Source organism: Ctenopharyngodon idella, chromosome 8 (assembly GCF_019924925.1).
Source record: "Ctenopharyngodon idella isolate HZGC_01 chromosome 8, HZGC01, whole genome shotgun sequence".
NCBI classification, from domain to species: domain Eukaryota; kingdom Metazoa; phylum Chordata; class Actinopteri; order Cypriniformes; family Xenocyprididae; genus Ctenopharyngodon; species Ctenopharyngodon idella.
In genome coordinates, this window is record NC_067227.1 from 27,846,894 (window position 1) to 27,862,938 (window position 16,045).

Sequence of the window (16,045 nt, forward strand, 5' to 3'; positions counted from 1 at the left end):
AGCACCACCCACGTTGATCCTTCGTCTCTCTTGCATGACATACTGTAGGATGTCACCAGATTGTGTTTTTGATGTTGGTGGATCGTATGTTCTGCTGGTAAATATCATGGTTATGCTGGTCCACATGTCCTAAACCAGCACTAACCAGCGTGGAGTAGCATGGGAACTCATACTGGTGGGCACAATATGTACATTTTCGCCGCCAGAGGTTGCTTATTCAAAACAAAGGTGTAGCTTGATGATGCTTTGATTTCACGTCTACAGCTGGTGGAAAAAAATCGAATGGATGGGACTCGGGCAGAAATCATGTTCATTAATAAGATTATTAACGTTAGTATGAAGCAGAGCAAGGCCGAGTGCTGTGCGAGCAGAAACAAGGCCGCTGGAGCAGTTGCTAATGAGAGACGAGCACGACACCTCTCGAGAGCAGTGGAAACCGCTGTTTTATCGTATCAGATACATTTGTGTGTTGAAAGTTGTTATAATGCTACTCTGAGTTCGCTCGGCGGCTACTATGAGACACTTGTTGCACACTGCAGTAAGCTAGATTGATATTAGGCATGGTAAAACATGGTACTCGCTGTAAATCAAGAAAACAAGATTTCGAGGGTAACGCGATAGGCGACACACAGACACGGTCCGTGTCCTGGTTAAAATTGCTTATTTCTCTGGATTTAAACATTCTTGGAAACATTTGGGATAATGTAAGTACACAAGTCAACAAAATATATAACATTGTTCTAGTGGTTTTTGGATATTTTAATCAAGAAATCTTACATGTTGTGCCTTTAAACCATGCTAAGCACATGCTCTTCTGGAGCTTATACAGTTCAGAAGCAACTTGATGCTTGTTTAATAACAAAGTTTAACTAATATCTGATTGCATCAGTTTAATACTACCTTATCGTATTTTATAATCATTCATTGGAGACAAAAAAGTGAAAAAAAAAATCCATTAATAAACATTATGAATATATAATGATATTATAACTGGCTGAATGCTTTTAAAAAATTTAATTTTAGCATGTTTTTTTATTTTATTTTCATGATCATTCTGAAATTAATCAAAAGCTTTTTAAATTGGTACATTTTAGTTGAATTTGAATTGCGGCTGAATTTTGAATTTGAACATGAACTAGAACTGAAATTCAAAGGAATTGGAATTCAAATGAATTTAAACTCAAAGAAACTCATAACCCCAATAACCAATTTTAACAAGAAAGGGAAAATTTGTCAAGAATTTGAAAAAAAAAAAAAATCTGATTGAAAGATAGTTTTTATAGACAGCCAGCTTTATGGATAATGGTGAAAGAACTGAAATTCCCACAGTGCCATTACATAATGATTTCTTAGAATTGCAATTCAGTAAATTACACTTCCTGTCATTACTTTCCAAATGGTTTTTGTTTGTTTGTATGTGTGTGTGTGTGTGTGTGTGTGTGTGTGTGTGTGGTCCTGGAAATTTAAATGTCCCTACAAAGATGGCAATACCAGTAATTTTTGACCTTGTAGGGACTTTTTTTTTTTTTTTTTTAGTCCGCATGAGGAAACAAGCGTATAAATTATACAGAATGATATTTTTTGAAAATCTAAAATAGCAGAAAATTTTCTGTGATGGGTAGGTTTAGAAGTAGGGTTAGTGTAGGGGGATAGAATATACAGTTTGCACAGTATAAAAACCATTATGACTATGAAATGTCCCCATAAAACATGGAAACCCAATGTGTGTGTGTGTGTGTGTGTGTGTGTGTGTGTGTGTGTGTGTGTGTGTGTGTGTGTGTGTGTGTGTGTGTGTAAAAGAAAAAATGCATCGATGCCGTTGTTATTCACTTAAGATCTTCCCTTCTGGCATAGCTCTGAAATCTTATTTAAACTGGGCAAGCACAAAACACTTGACATGTTTGAAATCATTGATATTAACAGCTACATCAGAGGAAATTTTCAACTAATTAAAATTATTCCAAAATACTGTATGGCTTTATGAGACTTGAAGTGTCATTCAAGAGTCTTCTTAACTGCTTTTATGGTGCTTTTTTGTAACTTTTGGAGCTCCAAGTATACTCTAAATAAAGCCTATAGAGTATAAAGGACCTCTCACACAGGGGCCACATGAGGGCAAATCATTAGCATGTTTACTCTAAGCTTCTGAGGTGCTGGATGAGCTCAGCTGAAACTGATTACAGAGGCAGTGAAGGCGGAGCTGAGACATGGGATACGCATCATTAGAGAGGAAAAACAGGAAGTTAGGGAAAGAATATTGCAACGAGACCCAGGGTAAATTTCATTGAACTATACAACGTCCATTATCCCAAAATCAATACACTATCACCGAGTATGAGTCATCTCCCCAGCTGGATATCCATAACCGTCTCAATCTGTTACACGTTCTGACTGGAGCTACTGTGTGTCTTCAGTCAATAGTGATGCTCCTAGACTCCAAATAAAAAGCCACTTCGTCTGGCCTATCAGATGCTTTTGCTGTTTTCCAGGTCATCTAGTCAGACACCGGTTCTGGATGCATCAAAATCAAACGTGGGAGTGATCAAAGATGGGGAAATAAAGGAGAAAAGCAAGTAGCAGACCAGTAGCAGCACAGCAGACACAAAAACAAACTTTTTCTTTCATTGTGTGTATAAAAAGCCTGCGTGATTTGAGTCTTTTTTTTATCAGTTTTATATACAAAGACAACTATAAATAAGGTTGATAAAGCATCCTGACCAGCCCGATACAGCGAAAAATGAGCAGGACTATCTAGTTGTCTGACCAATGTCCAGGAAACTCATTTGCAGCTTAAACCTAAGGTTTCAGTCAGGGTTCATTTTCAAACAGTTTGTCTACAAATGTTGCACATCAATAAAGACATCTTAATGTTTTGTCCCCTCAGGACTTTCTGACAGATCTGATGATGTCTGAGGTGGATCGTTGCGGAGACAACGAGCATCTTATATTCCGCGAGAACACACTGGCCACTAAAGCTATAGAGGAGTACCTGAAACTTGTGGGACAGAAGTACCTTCAGGATGCTTTAGGTAAAAACACTGACTTTGTGTACATGTCTCTGTAAAATGTATATTTAATAGTCCAATGTTTTCCTCACAATTCCTGCATTGATTTTAGACCATCAAATGTGCTTGTGAGAATAAAGAATCAATAATTTACTGCTTTTTTGTGTAGTCTGTGTTTTTGAAGTTCTGCTCAATTATTCAAGATATCACATCTAATATGAGCACAAAATAGGGAAAGCTTTAGGCTCGGTTTCCCTCAAAAGCGCTTGTTTGATGCTGAGAAACTACTTTTAAAAGTTTAGTCTGTGAGAAAGTGTCAAAGCTTACATAAACATAGCATACTATAGTTTCATTCAGATTACTTGGTTAATTTTTTTTACATTATGAAATTAAACCAAATCATTGTTTGATTCATTTATCTTGTTAGAAAATGAGTCAATGAATAATTTTCAGTTTATTCAAGGATGTAATGTTATTCAAGTACATTATTTTAAATAGTTTTAATAGCACTATTCATTTCTAATGATAAAGCTTTGTTACTTTAGCATTAACTGTAACATTTACAGCAGGGCAGTACTGCAGCTGTCTGTGCTAAATGAGGTTTTCCGCATTGTTTACTTTCTTTGTCCCAGGTGAGTTCATCAAAGCTCTGTATGAGTCAGATGAGAACTGTGAGGTGGACCCATCTAAGTGCTCCTCCAGCGACCTGCATGAGCACCAGAGCAACCTCAAGATGTGCTGTGAGCTGGCTTTCTGCAAGATCATCAACTCTTACTGGTAATGCCATCAAATTCTCCTCTCATATCAGCGTCTGCACACAGCTCATTACGGGAATTCTTTCTATTGGAAACATCCTTCATTTAATGTTTTAAAATGGGTAGTTCCAATATTGGATACTGATTGGCCAATTATGGAGTTCTAATTATACACAACATAGTTCACCAGCTTCTGTGCTTTATAACACTGCACCATTGCGGGATGGTCATATTACATTTATATGATCGATTCACTTCACTTTCATTCTTATAGATGAGAGAGAGTATACATCATTTTATATGTTAATACATTTAAATTTTGTAGTATTAATTTTATATACAAATATAAATGTATTCATATAGTAAGTTATAGTAATCATAGTGATCATACTGAATCCTTTAAATATATCATAAACTATTACATTAAAATAGTATATTAATATATATATATATATATATATATATATATAGTGATTGTAGGAGTCATAGTGATGATATTAGCTAATTTAAATGTCAAACTATTACATTAAAATAGTATTTCTCATATATATATATATAGTGGGACAGAATATACTATTTTTATGAAATATATTAAAATTAGGTTTCATTTATATACAAATATAAATGTGTTCATATATTAAAAATGATTACTACATTTCAAGATATGTAATAAAAATATAAACATTAAATATATAATATTTTTAAAATTTTATTTAAAAATTAAGGTATTTAAATTTTATATATACATACAGTACTGTGCAAAAGTCTTAGGCCACCACCAGTTTTGTTGTTTTAGCAACGCTTTAATGACCATCCATATTTATTTTTCAGTCTCTTTATTACGATACAAATAGAAAATACAGGAAATATGTAAACAAAATGTAAAAAAAAAATACTGCATACAAATTTACTGTATTTTCTGGTTATGTTCTAATAAAGATACTGAGAAATAATTATATATGTTCATTATATCCTTGCTAAATCAACATCTAATGGTGGCCTAAGACTTTTGCACAGTACTGTGTATATATATATATATATATATATATATATATATATAATAGTATTATTAATGCATGAACTGCCAATGCATGAACTGATGAAATATATAGACCTTGAATGCAATGTCAGGCACTTTGAATTATAAGCATACCAAATAGATTAATATAAATGCTGAATAAAAACATGCAAGAATTTTAAGACTTATGAAGGTCTTATGAATTTAAGAGTTAATTCTAGGCAGATCCTGAATTAGCAATTTTGTCATTTCTCCAAAAAGCCCAGGATGCCTGGCATAGTAAGACTAATAAGAAGTGAGAGGTCTCCATCTGTCCTCATAGAGACTGTGCTATTCCTCAATCATCACCTACGTTTCTGCAAAACCATGCTGAGAAATGAAATTAGTCCCTCTTGCATCGGCCCGGTGTAAGATATTCCATCAGGGGAATGTAATTTTCCTGCCTTTGAGGAGTATCTTAGACTGAATCTTGATAAGTTATGTCTAACTGTGCTACAGTTTTATTGTCCGCCATCTTTTATGTCTCGCTGTCTTAAAAAGAGCAACTTATACAGCAGATTGTGGTGAGCTAGAGGCCGCAGCAGGGGACGTCCTTACGGCGAGGATGTGAAAATTGAAGGAGGGTGTAATGGTTAAAGGGGGTAGTACTGAAAGTGTTGTGGGAGAAGATGCCGTCCCGCGTTGTTAACACTTAATTAAATGCACACAGTGACTGTGATGCAATGTGGGAATGTAGAACTGTGTGGGAGTTTTGTTGTTTTTGGGACTGTTTGTTACTAAACAGTTACTCAGCAGTGCTAGACTCATATTTCAACTCACTAGTGCTGGTTTAAAGTCATTTACTCACCCTCATGTTGTTCCAAACCAGTATGCTGGTATTTTTAGCTGTGAACTGTTAAAGATTCAGCTATATGAATAGTTAATTACAACATTTCCAATTTTGGTGAAATACCCATTTAACGTTTTTTAAACACACTCTTTTATTTTCTAATCAAATTACTTAATTGTCTTTTCACTCCAGCGTGTTTCCTCGGGAGCTGAAAGAAGTGTTTGCGTCCTGGAGGCAGGAATGCAGTAGCCGAGGACGGCCAGACATCAGCGAACGCCTGATCAGCGCGTCTCTCTTCCTGCGCTTCCTGTGTCCTGCTATCATGTCGCCCTCACTCTTCAGCCTCATGCAAGAATACCCAGACGACCGCACCGCCCGCACACTCACGCTCATTGCCAAAGTGACGCAAAACCTTGCCAACTTCACCAAGTAAGTGAATGTGTGCTTAAAACTCAAAGATAGAACGTTTTTTAATAAAAAATTTGAGTTTGTGAGGGAACTGTGAGTTAATGAAAAAATAATAATGATTTAAATCATTAACATATAAAAAAAAATTAACATAAATTATTTTTAAGATAAAAATAAAATGCAGCACTTACTAAAAAAGTTGAAATAATGTATTTACCTGCCTGTCATGTGACCAAAAACTGACATCAGTAAAATGATCCCATGATGGAAACCCCTAAAAGGTTCTATATATGAAACACAGAACCCTTTAAGGTTCTATATGGAACATTTTCTTATAAGAGTGTTATAACAAAATAACATATTACTTACTATACATATTACTAGTTATGTTACTTGATACTGAAATGACAATGAAATTGATGTTGATGAGTTTTAATGCATCATACTCTGAACTATGGTTAAATCAGTATAATAATGTACAATATTATTCCTGTGGTTGCAATTAGTTATGTGAATATACTGATAAAGTGTTTTATATTGTACATTTTCAAACTGTATTTACTATGTTTTTTGTCATAGGTTTGGCAGTAAGGAGGAGTACATGTCCTTCATGAATCAGTTCTTGGAGCATGAATGGACCAACATGCAGCGCTTCCTGCTGGAGATCTCCAACCCAGAGACCATCTCAAACACAGCAGGCTTCGAGGGTTATGTTGACCTGGGCCGTGAACTCTCCACTCTTCATTCTCTTCTGTCAGAAGCTGTCTCACAGCTTGATCAGGTGAACACATATCATTTTTTAATGGGAAAATATATATAACGCTGAGTTTTCTCACAGACAACTCGGTGAAAAAGGATGTTTGACTTTTTTTATCATTGTAATTTGAGATCAAAAATAGTAGAATCTGATGAATTACAAAGAGCTCGGTTTAGTTTGTTAGATGATTATCAGAAATGAATAGATTTTCATTTAAGATAAAATACAGACAGTACTGGCTCTAAAATCTGATTGGATGAGCCACAATCAAAGCTAGTGATCTAAAATGTGAAATAGCAGACATATGCACACCAAAGCACACATAAGGTCTGCAAATTTACAAAGCACAAAGTCCCTCCAAAGGGAGTTATTCTCTTTATCAGTAAGCACTGTTTCTGAACTCCCTGAAACACCTTGATTGCAGTCTTGAGTTTTCTTCTGGGAATGAACACATCACAATATTCCTCATTCCTCAAGGCACACACAAAAAAAGGGTTGTGCCGAGGCCTGGTTAAGTTGTGCTAGTAGTGTGTTATATCTCGCTATTACGGTAAGGGGTATGACATTTCCGAAACACGCCCAGTTGGTCGGCTAGACTAATCAAAGCACTAGAGACAGGAACTAAACAGAGTGTTACTGACAGACTGGAAAGTGAGGTGCTGCAACAATGTAAAATATATGAAAAATAATGTTTTTAAACACCTATTCTAGTAGGCCACAAAAACAAAACCATGACTTTGTAAAAAGGGCATAATTTGGCCTCTTTAATATTTAGGCACTATGTTGCTAGAAACCATAAAACACAGTCTTAAAATTCATCTTGCTGTCAGGCTAAATTGAGCATTGTCAATAGAAACATACAGATTAACACCAGCAATTGACTATAAAGGTTCACACTCCACTTGTGTTGAACGTAACAACACCCACTGAACATAAAATCACTGTAATGCACAACCTCTCTCGTCTTACTGCTTCAAACTGTGCTGGAATAACATACTAAACTTTGTTTTAAGTTGTTTTTCTTTAGTGATATATACCCACCAGAGATAGTTCAGCGCTCTATCAAGTTTGAGTCCAGTCAGTCACAATTCATTCTCCATTGTATTGTAGAGTACTATCACTAAGCTGGGTCCTCTAGCACGGATCCTGCGGGACGTGAATTCAGCCCTGACGAACCCCACCGGAGTCCCTGTGTCGTCTCCCACCGAGCGCGTGGGCTCCCCCAGTCTACCCAGCAGCAGCCTGTCTACCGGTCTGCAGAAAATGGTCATGGACAGTGAGATCACAGGGTAAGTCAAGCCAAAAGTACTCACACAGAGCCAGACTTTTCAATTTCAGCCTAGTTTAGATTAAGATCTAAAGATCTAGTAAAGATTTTTGTGCAAGCTATCATTTTATTGTGGAATACGGTAAAAATGAAGGTGTAACATTTCCCGAGCAAGTTTCTTATAACACATCTACTCTTGCTGCTTGACTGATCACACAGTGCTTTCAAAGAAGATTAATTGGATCTGATAATGACTTTAATAATTTGTTTTCAGATCTATTACAAATCTGCATATGCATTAATGTTCTCAACTGAAAGAGCACAGTACTAGCCATGCCAAGGTCATGGGTTCAGTTCTTTGGGAACACAATGGTACTGATAAAATGTATAAATGCACAGTCAGTCATTTTGAATAAAACCATCTGCCGAATGCATAAATACACTACCATTCAAAGGTTTTTATATATATATATATATATATATATATATTTGAAAGAAATCTCTTATGCTCACCAAGGCTGCATTAATTTATTTGATAAAATAAAAACAGTAATATTGTGAAATTTATATTATTCATATTTTAAAATGTAATTTATTCCTGTGACAGCAAAGCTGAATTTTCATGATCATTACTCCAGTCTTCAGTGTGTCACATGATCCTTCAGAAATCATTCTAATATGCTGATTTGGTGCTCAATAATTATTTATTATTGTTGAAAATATTTTTGTGGAAACCGTGGTAGATTTTTTTCAGGATTTTTTGATGAATAGAAAGTTCAAAATAAAAGCATTTATTTGTAATAGAAATCTTTTGTAACATTATAAATGTCTTTACTGTCACTTTTGATTGATTTAATCCTTCCTTGCTAAATAAAAGTATTAATTTCTTTTAAAAAAAAAAATCTTACCCTAAACTTTTGAACGTGTAAATGTGGAAAGTGGCAATATAATGCATGCAGTTAACATGGCTAGACTTATCCTGATTTGTTTAGACTGGAGAGAACCAAGCAAGACATTGTTTATACTTTCCTTTTCTTCATGTGCAAAAAAAAAAAAAAAAAACTTCAGGGTGGCTTCAGTGTGGTTTATCCTCTTGCACAGAAAGGCATGTTTTTTAATGTAGTCTTGAATCAAAGCTATATTTCTGTCATGAGACTTAGTGTGCAGCAATATTTTGCCAAAGTACAGTGTTTGGACTGTGATCTGTCATATCAGCACACACATCCATTAGCCATGCAAATGAGCTAGATTGACAAATAATGAGTTTGATTTGAATTAAAGAACAGCTGTGATCTTCAATTTTGTCCTGTCGCCACTTGGACAGGTTGGTGGATTTCACTCGGCTGCCCTCGCCGACCCCCGAAAACAAGGATCTGTTTTTCGTAACGAGGAATTCTGTGATTCAGCCGTCGCCCGCCCGCAGCTCCAGTTACTCGGAGGCCAACGAGCCAGATGTTCAGATCCCCAACGGCAGCAAGAGCTTGTCAATGGTGGACCTGCAGGACAGCCGCTCTCTTGAGAGCGCACCCAACACCTCCTTCAGCGACCCCATCAATGACAGCCAGACCTCCGTCGGCCAGGGCACGGGAGTGTGGACTACCCGCACCGCTAAGGGCAACACGCCCAGCGGCCCGACCCTGAGGAGGGCAGCTCAGACCCCCACGACACCGAGCACAGAGACCGCCCCGGGAAGGTCCCAGCTGCTCGCCCCACTCTCGTTCCAGAACCCCGTGTACCAGATGGCCGCCGGATTGGCGGTGTCGCCCCGTGCGGGGGCTGATTCGGGATCTGAATGCCAGAGTTCCATCAGCTCACAGAGTAACGCAGAGGAAGCAGCTACTGCGGGGTCAAAGCACCCGTTCCTGAGCCAATCCAGCACGGGGGCCAGTGGTGGAGGGGGCAGCAGCGGAGATGAGTTCCTTCGCCGTTCTGGAGAATTCACCCGCAGACAGCTTTCCCTCACGGAGACACAACACCAGACCAACGTACCGCGGCAGAACAGCGCAGGGCCGCAGCGCCGGATAGACCAGCCACCTCCGACCGTCACAAGAGGCCGCACTCCACCCAACATGCTCAACACCGCACCCTACCCCCGCCCCTCCAGTGGAAGCATGATGTCATCATCTCCTGATTGGCCAAGCAGTGGCACCAGACTGAGGCAGCAGTCGTCGTCCTCCAAAGGGGACAGTCCAGAATCCAAGCAACGCACCCTGCACAAACAAGTGAGTTAACTGTGACTACATTTTTAGTTTTTGTCCTTTTGATGAAAGTATCTTTTAATTTTAGTAAAAAATTTGTCATATCATATAGTATATCACATAAATCTAATTTTACTCAACTAAAATAACATTTTAGTGCAAAATTAAATATTCAGCATGTCGTTTAACGAAAACATGTGCTTGTTGACTAAAACCGATTTTATTAAACAATTTGTGATTCATTTATTTTACTTGTTTCAGCGCCAATATACCCAAATGTCCTAATAACTTTTAACATTTACTTTTGTATGTTTAAAATCAAATGTTGTCAAAAATTTAGATGTAAAACCAGCGGCTGTAATGGGACCAGAGTTGGTCATCGAGATGCTATTATAGTTTTTATTAATATTTTGAATTTTCAAGTTGAAGTTTTAGTAATTTTGTTGTGTTTTTGTTTTTTAAAATGTCTATATAGTTTTTTTTAGTAATTTTGTTTTCAGTTTTTGTTATTTTAGTAACATGATAAAGAGAAAAGGTACCTTGAAATGAGAATCTTAAACCTAAAATAAGTTTAGTTTTTTTTTATATATATATTTTATTTTATTTCAGTTACATTAAAGTTTATTTTATTTCAAGTAACAGAAATGTTTTTTTTATGGTTTATTTTTAGTTAACTATTATCCTGAATGGGATAGTGCTTCTTGTAGGTGCTGTTCATCTTTTTGACCACTAGATTTACACTATTTTGAAAAACTCTTTTTCTTAAAGCATATGTAACCCCTCCTGTTCGAACCGTCCGCTCTAACCGGGACTTGAACTCGGGTCCGCCGGCATGGGAGTCAGGCGCTCTAACAAGGAGGCTAAAGACCACAGTCTCTAACGTCATACATGTAATAAAAAAACAACAACAAGATATCATTGCCACAAATTAAGAATTTGTTACCTCAATTTAGTGGCCTCAATTTAACTAAAACATGGGAAGTAATTAATAAAATGTGGCCACGAATTAATAGATTGTGGGAAAACATTGGGTCTTTGCCACAATGTCTATTTTTTCCCACGTCATGTGTGAGGCTCCATATGCCATCACAAATGTTGCTTTTATTTAAGGCAATTGAACTTATGATTTTTCTCTGGACAATAAACGTTTTGAAACAATACAATGGACTCTGAAGATGAGACCCGAGTCATATCTGGAGATCAGAATATCACAGAGAATTGATGGGTTGTGCTAGTGAGTAACCCAACTAAAACACCAGCAACCACATAGCAACATGCTAACAACTAGCATTGTGGCAACAAGTTTTGCAGGGCTAGCTCTACTCATATTTTTTTTTCAGAAATGTTATAAACCTAATCATTGTTATTATTGCTACAATCAAGGAAAAGATGTTTTACTTTTCAAAGTTCCAAGTTCTCTATAGCATTTTAAAACTGATCACATCCTTTCTGTCTCTTTATGTTGCTACATTCCCATAGCTAATTTAGATACCACTAAATTAGCTCCCACTAGGCTGATATCCTTAAAACAACTTGGCATTCAGATCTCTCGGGGGATAATGAGCCTTTTGGTGCATCGCTACAATCAAACAAGGCTCTTAGGTTGAGATGAACACGCAGCCCTCTCGCTGTCAGAGGCGAAAGGAACGGAGCAGACAAGCAGAATTAATTGCTGGAGCGCAGACGCTGCGCTAGTGATTAAATGACTGCTCGCATTGTCCAAACTGTTCCTTTGATGTCTGCTGAATGAATCTTCATTAAAAAATGATCAAGTGTTTTTTTTCCAGCGAGCACAAGTGTTGTTGTCACCTTGAAAAGTTTTGAGGCACTTATTTGTGTGTGTATTTGATAGCAGCTGTCTCATTTTGATGTTAGCATGGCCATGTTATGACACAATAATGTATTTGTATGTGTGTGTTTGTTCAAATGAACTTTTATTAGGCTCCATCCCCTGTGAATCCCAATGCATTGGACCGCACTGCTGCATGGCTGCTGAATATGAATGTACAATATTTGGAGCAGGAGGGAATTGACCCAGATTCGAAACACCGGGAGGACTTTCCAAACAAGGAGGATCTCACACCAACTGAAAAGGTAATAATGAGACCTCATTCTGCGCTACAGCAGCATAAAAACAGTAGAAATACAGCAGGCTTACTGTTTGTGTGTTCAAAATTAGCCTCCCATGGGCACACAGACAGGAAGTGCTAGCAGACGGTGATGATCTCTTATAAAATACATTAGCTGCTTTCACTATTTATCATCACTGGAACATGTCACAACATGTTTATGAATATTATTTAGGTCATGCTGACATTGCTAGGTAACCTTCCTGGAACGACCACTAATGTAAACCTAATTAATATTCATTAGCTAAGCAATTGTTTTTTGTTGTTGTTGAAAAAAAATATATTTTTATTCAGCAAGGAATCATTAAATCAGTCAAAAGTGGCACATTAACTTTTTCAACATTGATAATAAGAAATGTTTCTTGAGATTTCTGAAAGATCATGTGACACTGAAGACTGATGTAGTGATGCTGAAAATTCACAGGAATAAATTACATTTAAATATACATTAAAATAGAAAATAGTTATTTTAAATTGTAATAATTTTTCCTTTTTTTACTGTATTTTTGATCAAATAAATGCAGCCTTGGTGAGCATAAGAGACGTCTTTCAAAAACAGTAAAAAATCTTACCAACCCCAAACTTTTTAACTGTAGTGCAAATTGCTAACATTTTAAACCAGCTTCCTTCTCTAAACTAAAGAAAAACAGAACCATCCAAAGTTTTTTTTTTTTTTTTCCCAAGCACCAAGACGTGAGGATATTTTAAGCTCAGATCCAGTTGCTTAGTCATTGCATCTTGTCATAAACTGATATGAGGACGGTGGATGTCAAACTGCAGACAGGTTGCTCGAAGAGTAGAAGTGCAGTTCTAAAGGACTTTAGATAAAGTTGCCTCTTGATCTCTCTAGTGTTGTAATTTAGGCAAACAGGCTCAAATCACTACTCTGCAACAGTAGAGAGCACGTTCCTGGTTCAGGCTCGTCTGCTGTCTCTTTCCCCTGCTCTTTAATGAATAATGAACCCGGCGGAGTGCACAGAGTGTGTACACCCACATACTCAATCCTCTCCCTCAGCAAAACCCCACTGCATCCGTGCTGTTTGAAGCTGTTAATGTAAGTGATGCTGTGAAGATTGGTTGAATCCTCTAAAGGAAACGGAGCTTATTGCACAATAACGTTTTAGTCTAGATGCAAAACAACAAGATGAAAAAACACTCCAAAACCAGGCTTACTATTTCATGTCTTTGCATATTTATAAAGCAGTCAGTTTCTGTATCTATAAGTCCTTGACCAAGCAGAATCTCAAGATGGAGACTATCGGCACTGAATTCTTAAAAACTTTCTCCTTAGAACAACTGCATAAAACATTTCATACCACTCTTTCTCAGTTTCTGAATAGCCTCAAGCAAAAACACAGCAAAAATAATTAAAAAATTTACTTGAAAAGCAAAGTTTGTAATATATTAAGACTAGATTTTGTATGCAAGATTCTTTTTGCCTTTGAGTAAAAATTCTGACATTTCCAGTAAATGCAACTTTATATCTCACATTATGACTATTTCTTCTTTTAAACTTAATATCACAATTACCAGTTTTTGTTTGTTTGTTTTATTTATTGTTTTGCTTTTAACTTTTTTTGTTACTTTTTTCCATCAGATTCATCAGTTTTTATTATCCAATTGGAAAATAATTTTTTCAAAAGTAAATCAAACATTTTTTGTAAGGTTTATACTATAAACAAGAAAAATAAACTATTTCCCAAAGAAAAATAACCTTATTTCAACATAAAACAAGACTTATAAAAAAAAAAATTGAAGTAAAAATGTTAGTAAACTAATGTACATTTGTGCATGTAGAAGACGCTTTTATCCAACGCAACTTAGAATGATTTCAAAGTATAGCTGTTATCATTTCATGCATTCCCTGAGAATTAAACCCATGACCTTGGCTTTGTTAGCACCATGCTTTACTGTTTGAGCTACAGGTTTGCCCTAAACGCATGAAAAAATAATCTTTGTAACATTCAGTAGCACCTACTATGTATATTTCATACAGCTTTGCTGGATTTCCCAGGCTTAGCAGACAGATACGAGATGATTAGCAGGGCTATATTCGTGTAATATGCATTTCAAACCACAGCCGTGCACATCTGAGAACTCCCTCTTTACACAGCTTTTGTTGTTCTATAATCCTGCTATTAGACTTCTTCATTCTCTCTTTCCTTCCTCAGTATCAGCAGGAGATAGCTGTCCTGCAGGAGAAGCTGCGTATTTCTGCTAAAAAGCTGGAAGAGTATGAATCTCGCATGAAAAGCCAGGACGACCAAACCCAGAAGATGCTCCTGGAGTACCAGGCCCGGCTGGAGGACACGGAGGAGCGATTACGCAAGCAGCAAGATGACAAAGAGCTCCAGATGAAGAGCATCATCACCAGGTGAATATCTGCTCTGAAAGGGTGGTGTGGTGTGTCCTTGTGATTAAAGATCCAGTCTAAACTAAAACTTTGTAGTTTCAAACACCATAAAAGGTGATCCATTAGATATTACTAGGGTCTAAAATTAACTGTTTGAAATTTTAGGAATCCTAGATAATCATCTGATGGTAAATTAAGTGTTCTGAGCTCAGTAACTACAGACCGGTCTCTAATCTTCCATTTCTTGGTTAAATAATTGAAAAAATCATGTCCATAGAGCTCAATAACTACAGTATTTCAACGGCAATGAACTTAATGAGACATTTCAGTCTAGCTTCCGTGCAAACCACAGCACAGAAACAGCCTTGCTTAAGTTATTTGGAACTTTTGGATCTGAGTGCTGCTTTTGACACTGTTGATCATGAGATTCTACCCGACCACATACAGAACTGGGTCGGTCTATCAGATCCTGTCTTAGACTGGTTCAGATCCAACTTAAGCAGCAGGGAATACTATGTTACACTGGGTACCTACACCTCCAGGCATCGCGTCATATCTTGTGGAGTTCCCCAAGGCTCAATTTTGGGCCCTCTGTTATTTAACCTTTACATGCTTCCTTTAGCTGGTGTAATTAATCAGTACAATATTTCCTTTCACCAGTATGTAGATGACACACAACTCTATCTTTCACTTGCACCAGATGCCCATAATTCAATTTTCCTATTTACTTACTTACTATGAGGTATTTTAAGTATTATGCTACAGTTCAGTTAAGCACGCAAGTAGCATATGCAGCTTAAAGATGTATGTGGAAATGTTATTTTCCAGGTTGATGTCAGTTGAAGAGGAGCTCAAGAAAGATCACGCAGACATGCAGGCCATCGTAGACTCCAAACAGAAAATCATCGAAGCCCAGGTAAATCCAAAATCACCTTTATGTCTTTATTCATTGTAAAGACAAGTCAAGGATTATTGTAATCAAATAGTTTTTTATGATGTCTTTCAACTGGATCTTTTGGAACTTGATTTAAGTGAAAAATATTTGGATTGACATACTATACTAATATCTAAAACAGCATTTTTCTCATTTTGGTTTAATGAGAATATATTTAGGAATGCTAAAAAAAAATAACAATCATAAATGTTTCTTGAGCAGCAGATCAGCATATTAGAATGATTTCTGAAGGATCATGTGACACTGAAGACTGGCGTAATGATGCTGAAAATTCAGCTTTGCTTCACAGAAATAAATTACATTTTGAAATACATTAAAATAGATAACAGTTATTTTAAATTGTAATATTTTTTTATGTATTTTGATTAAAT

General features: G+C 36.6%; 1 protein-coding gene across 9 annotated transcripts in view; it reads left to right on the plus strand.

Moving 5' to 3' along the window:
- Positions 1-16,045, plus strand: part of dab2ipa (DAB2 interacting protein a) — a 113,399-nt gene that overhangs the window by 92,636 nt on the left and 4,718 nt on the right. For all 9 annotated transcript variants that reach the window (XM_051902980.1, XM_051902978.1, XM_051902977.1 and 6 more), the window contains 9 exons: positions 2,885-3,029; positions 3,638-3,782; positions 5,800-6,036; positions 6,595-6,796; positions 7,883-8,061; positions 9,364-10,261; positions 12,179-12,331; positions 14,538-14,740; positions 15,548-15,635. In XM_051902980.1, the coding sequence (XP_051758940.1) occupies positions 2,885-3,029; positions 3,638-3,782; positions 5,800-6,036; positions 6,595-6,796; positions 7,883-8,061; positions 9,364-10,261; positions 12,179-12,331; positions 14,538-14,740; positions 15,548-15,635 (2,250 nt within the window). The remainder of the gene's footprint in view (positions 1-2,884; positions 3,030-3,637; positions 3,783-5,799; positions 6,037-6,594; positions 6,797-7,882; positions 8,062-9,363; positions 10,262-12,178; positions 12,332-14,537; positions 14,741-15,547; positions 15,636-16,045) is intronic.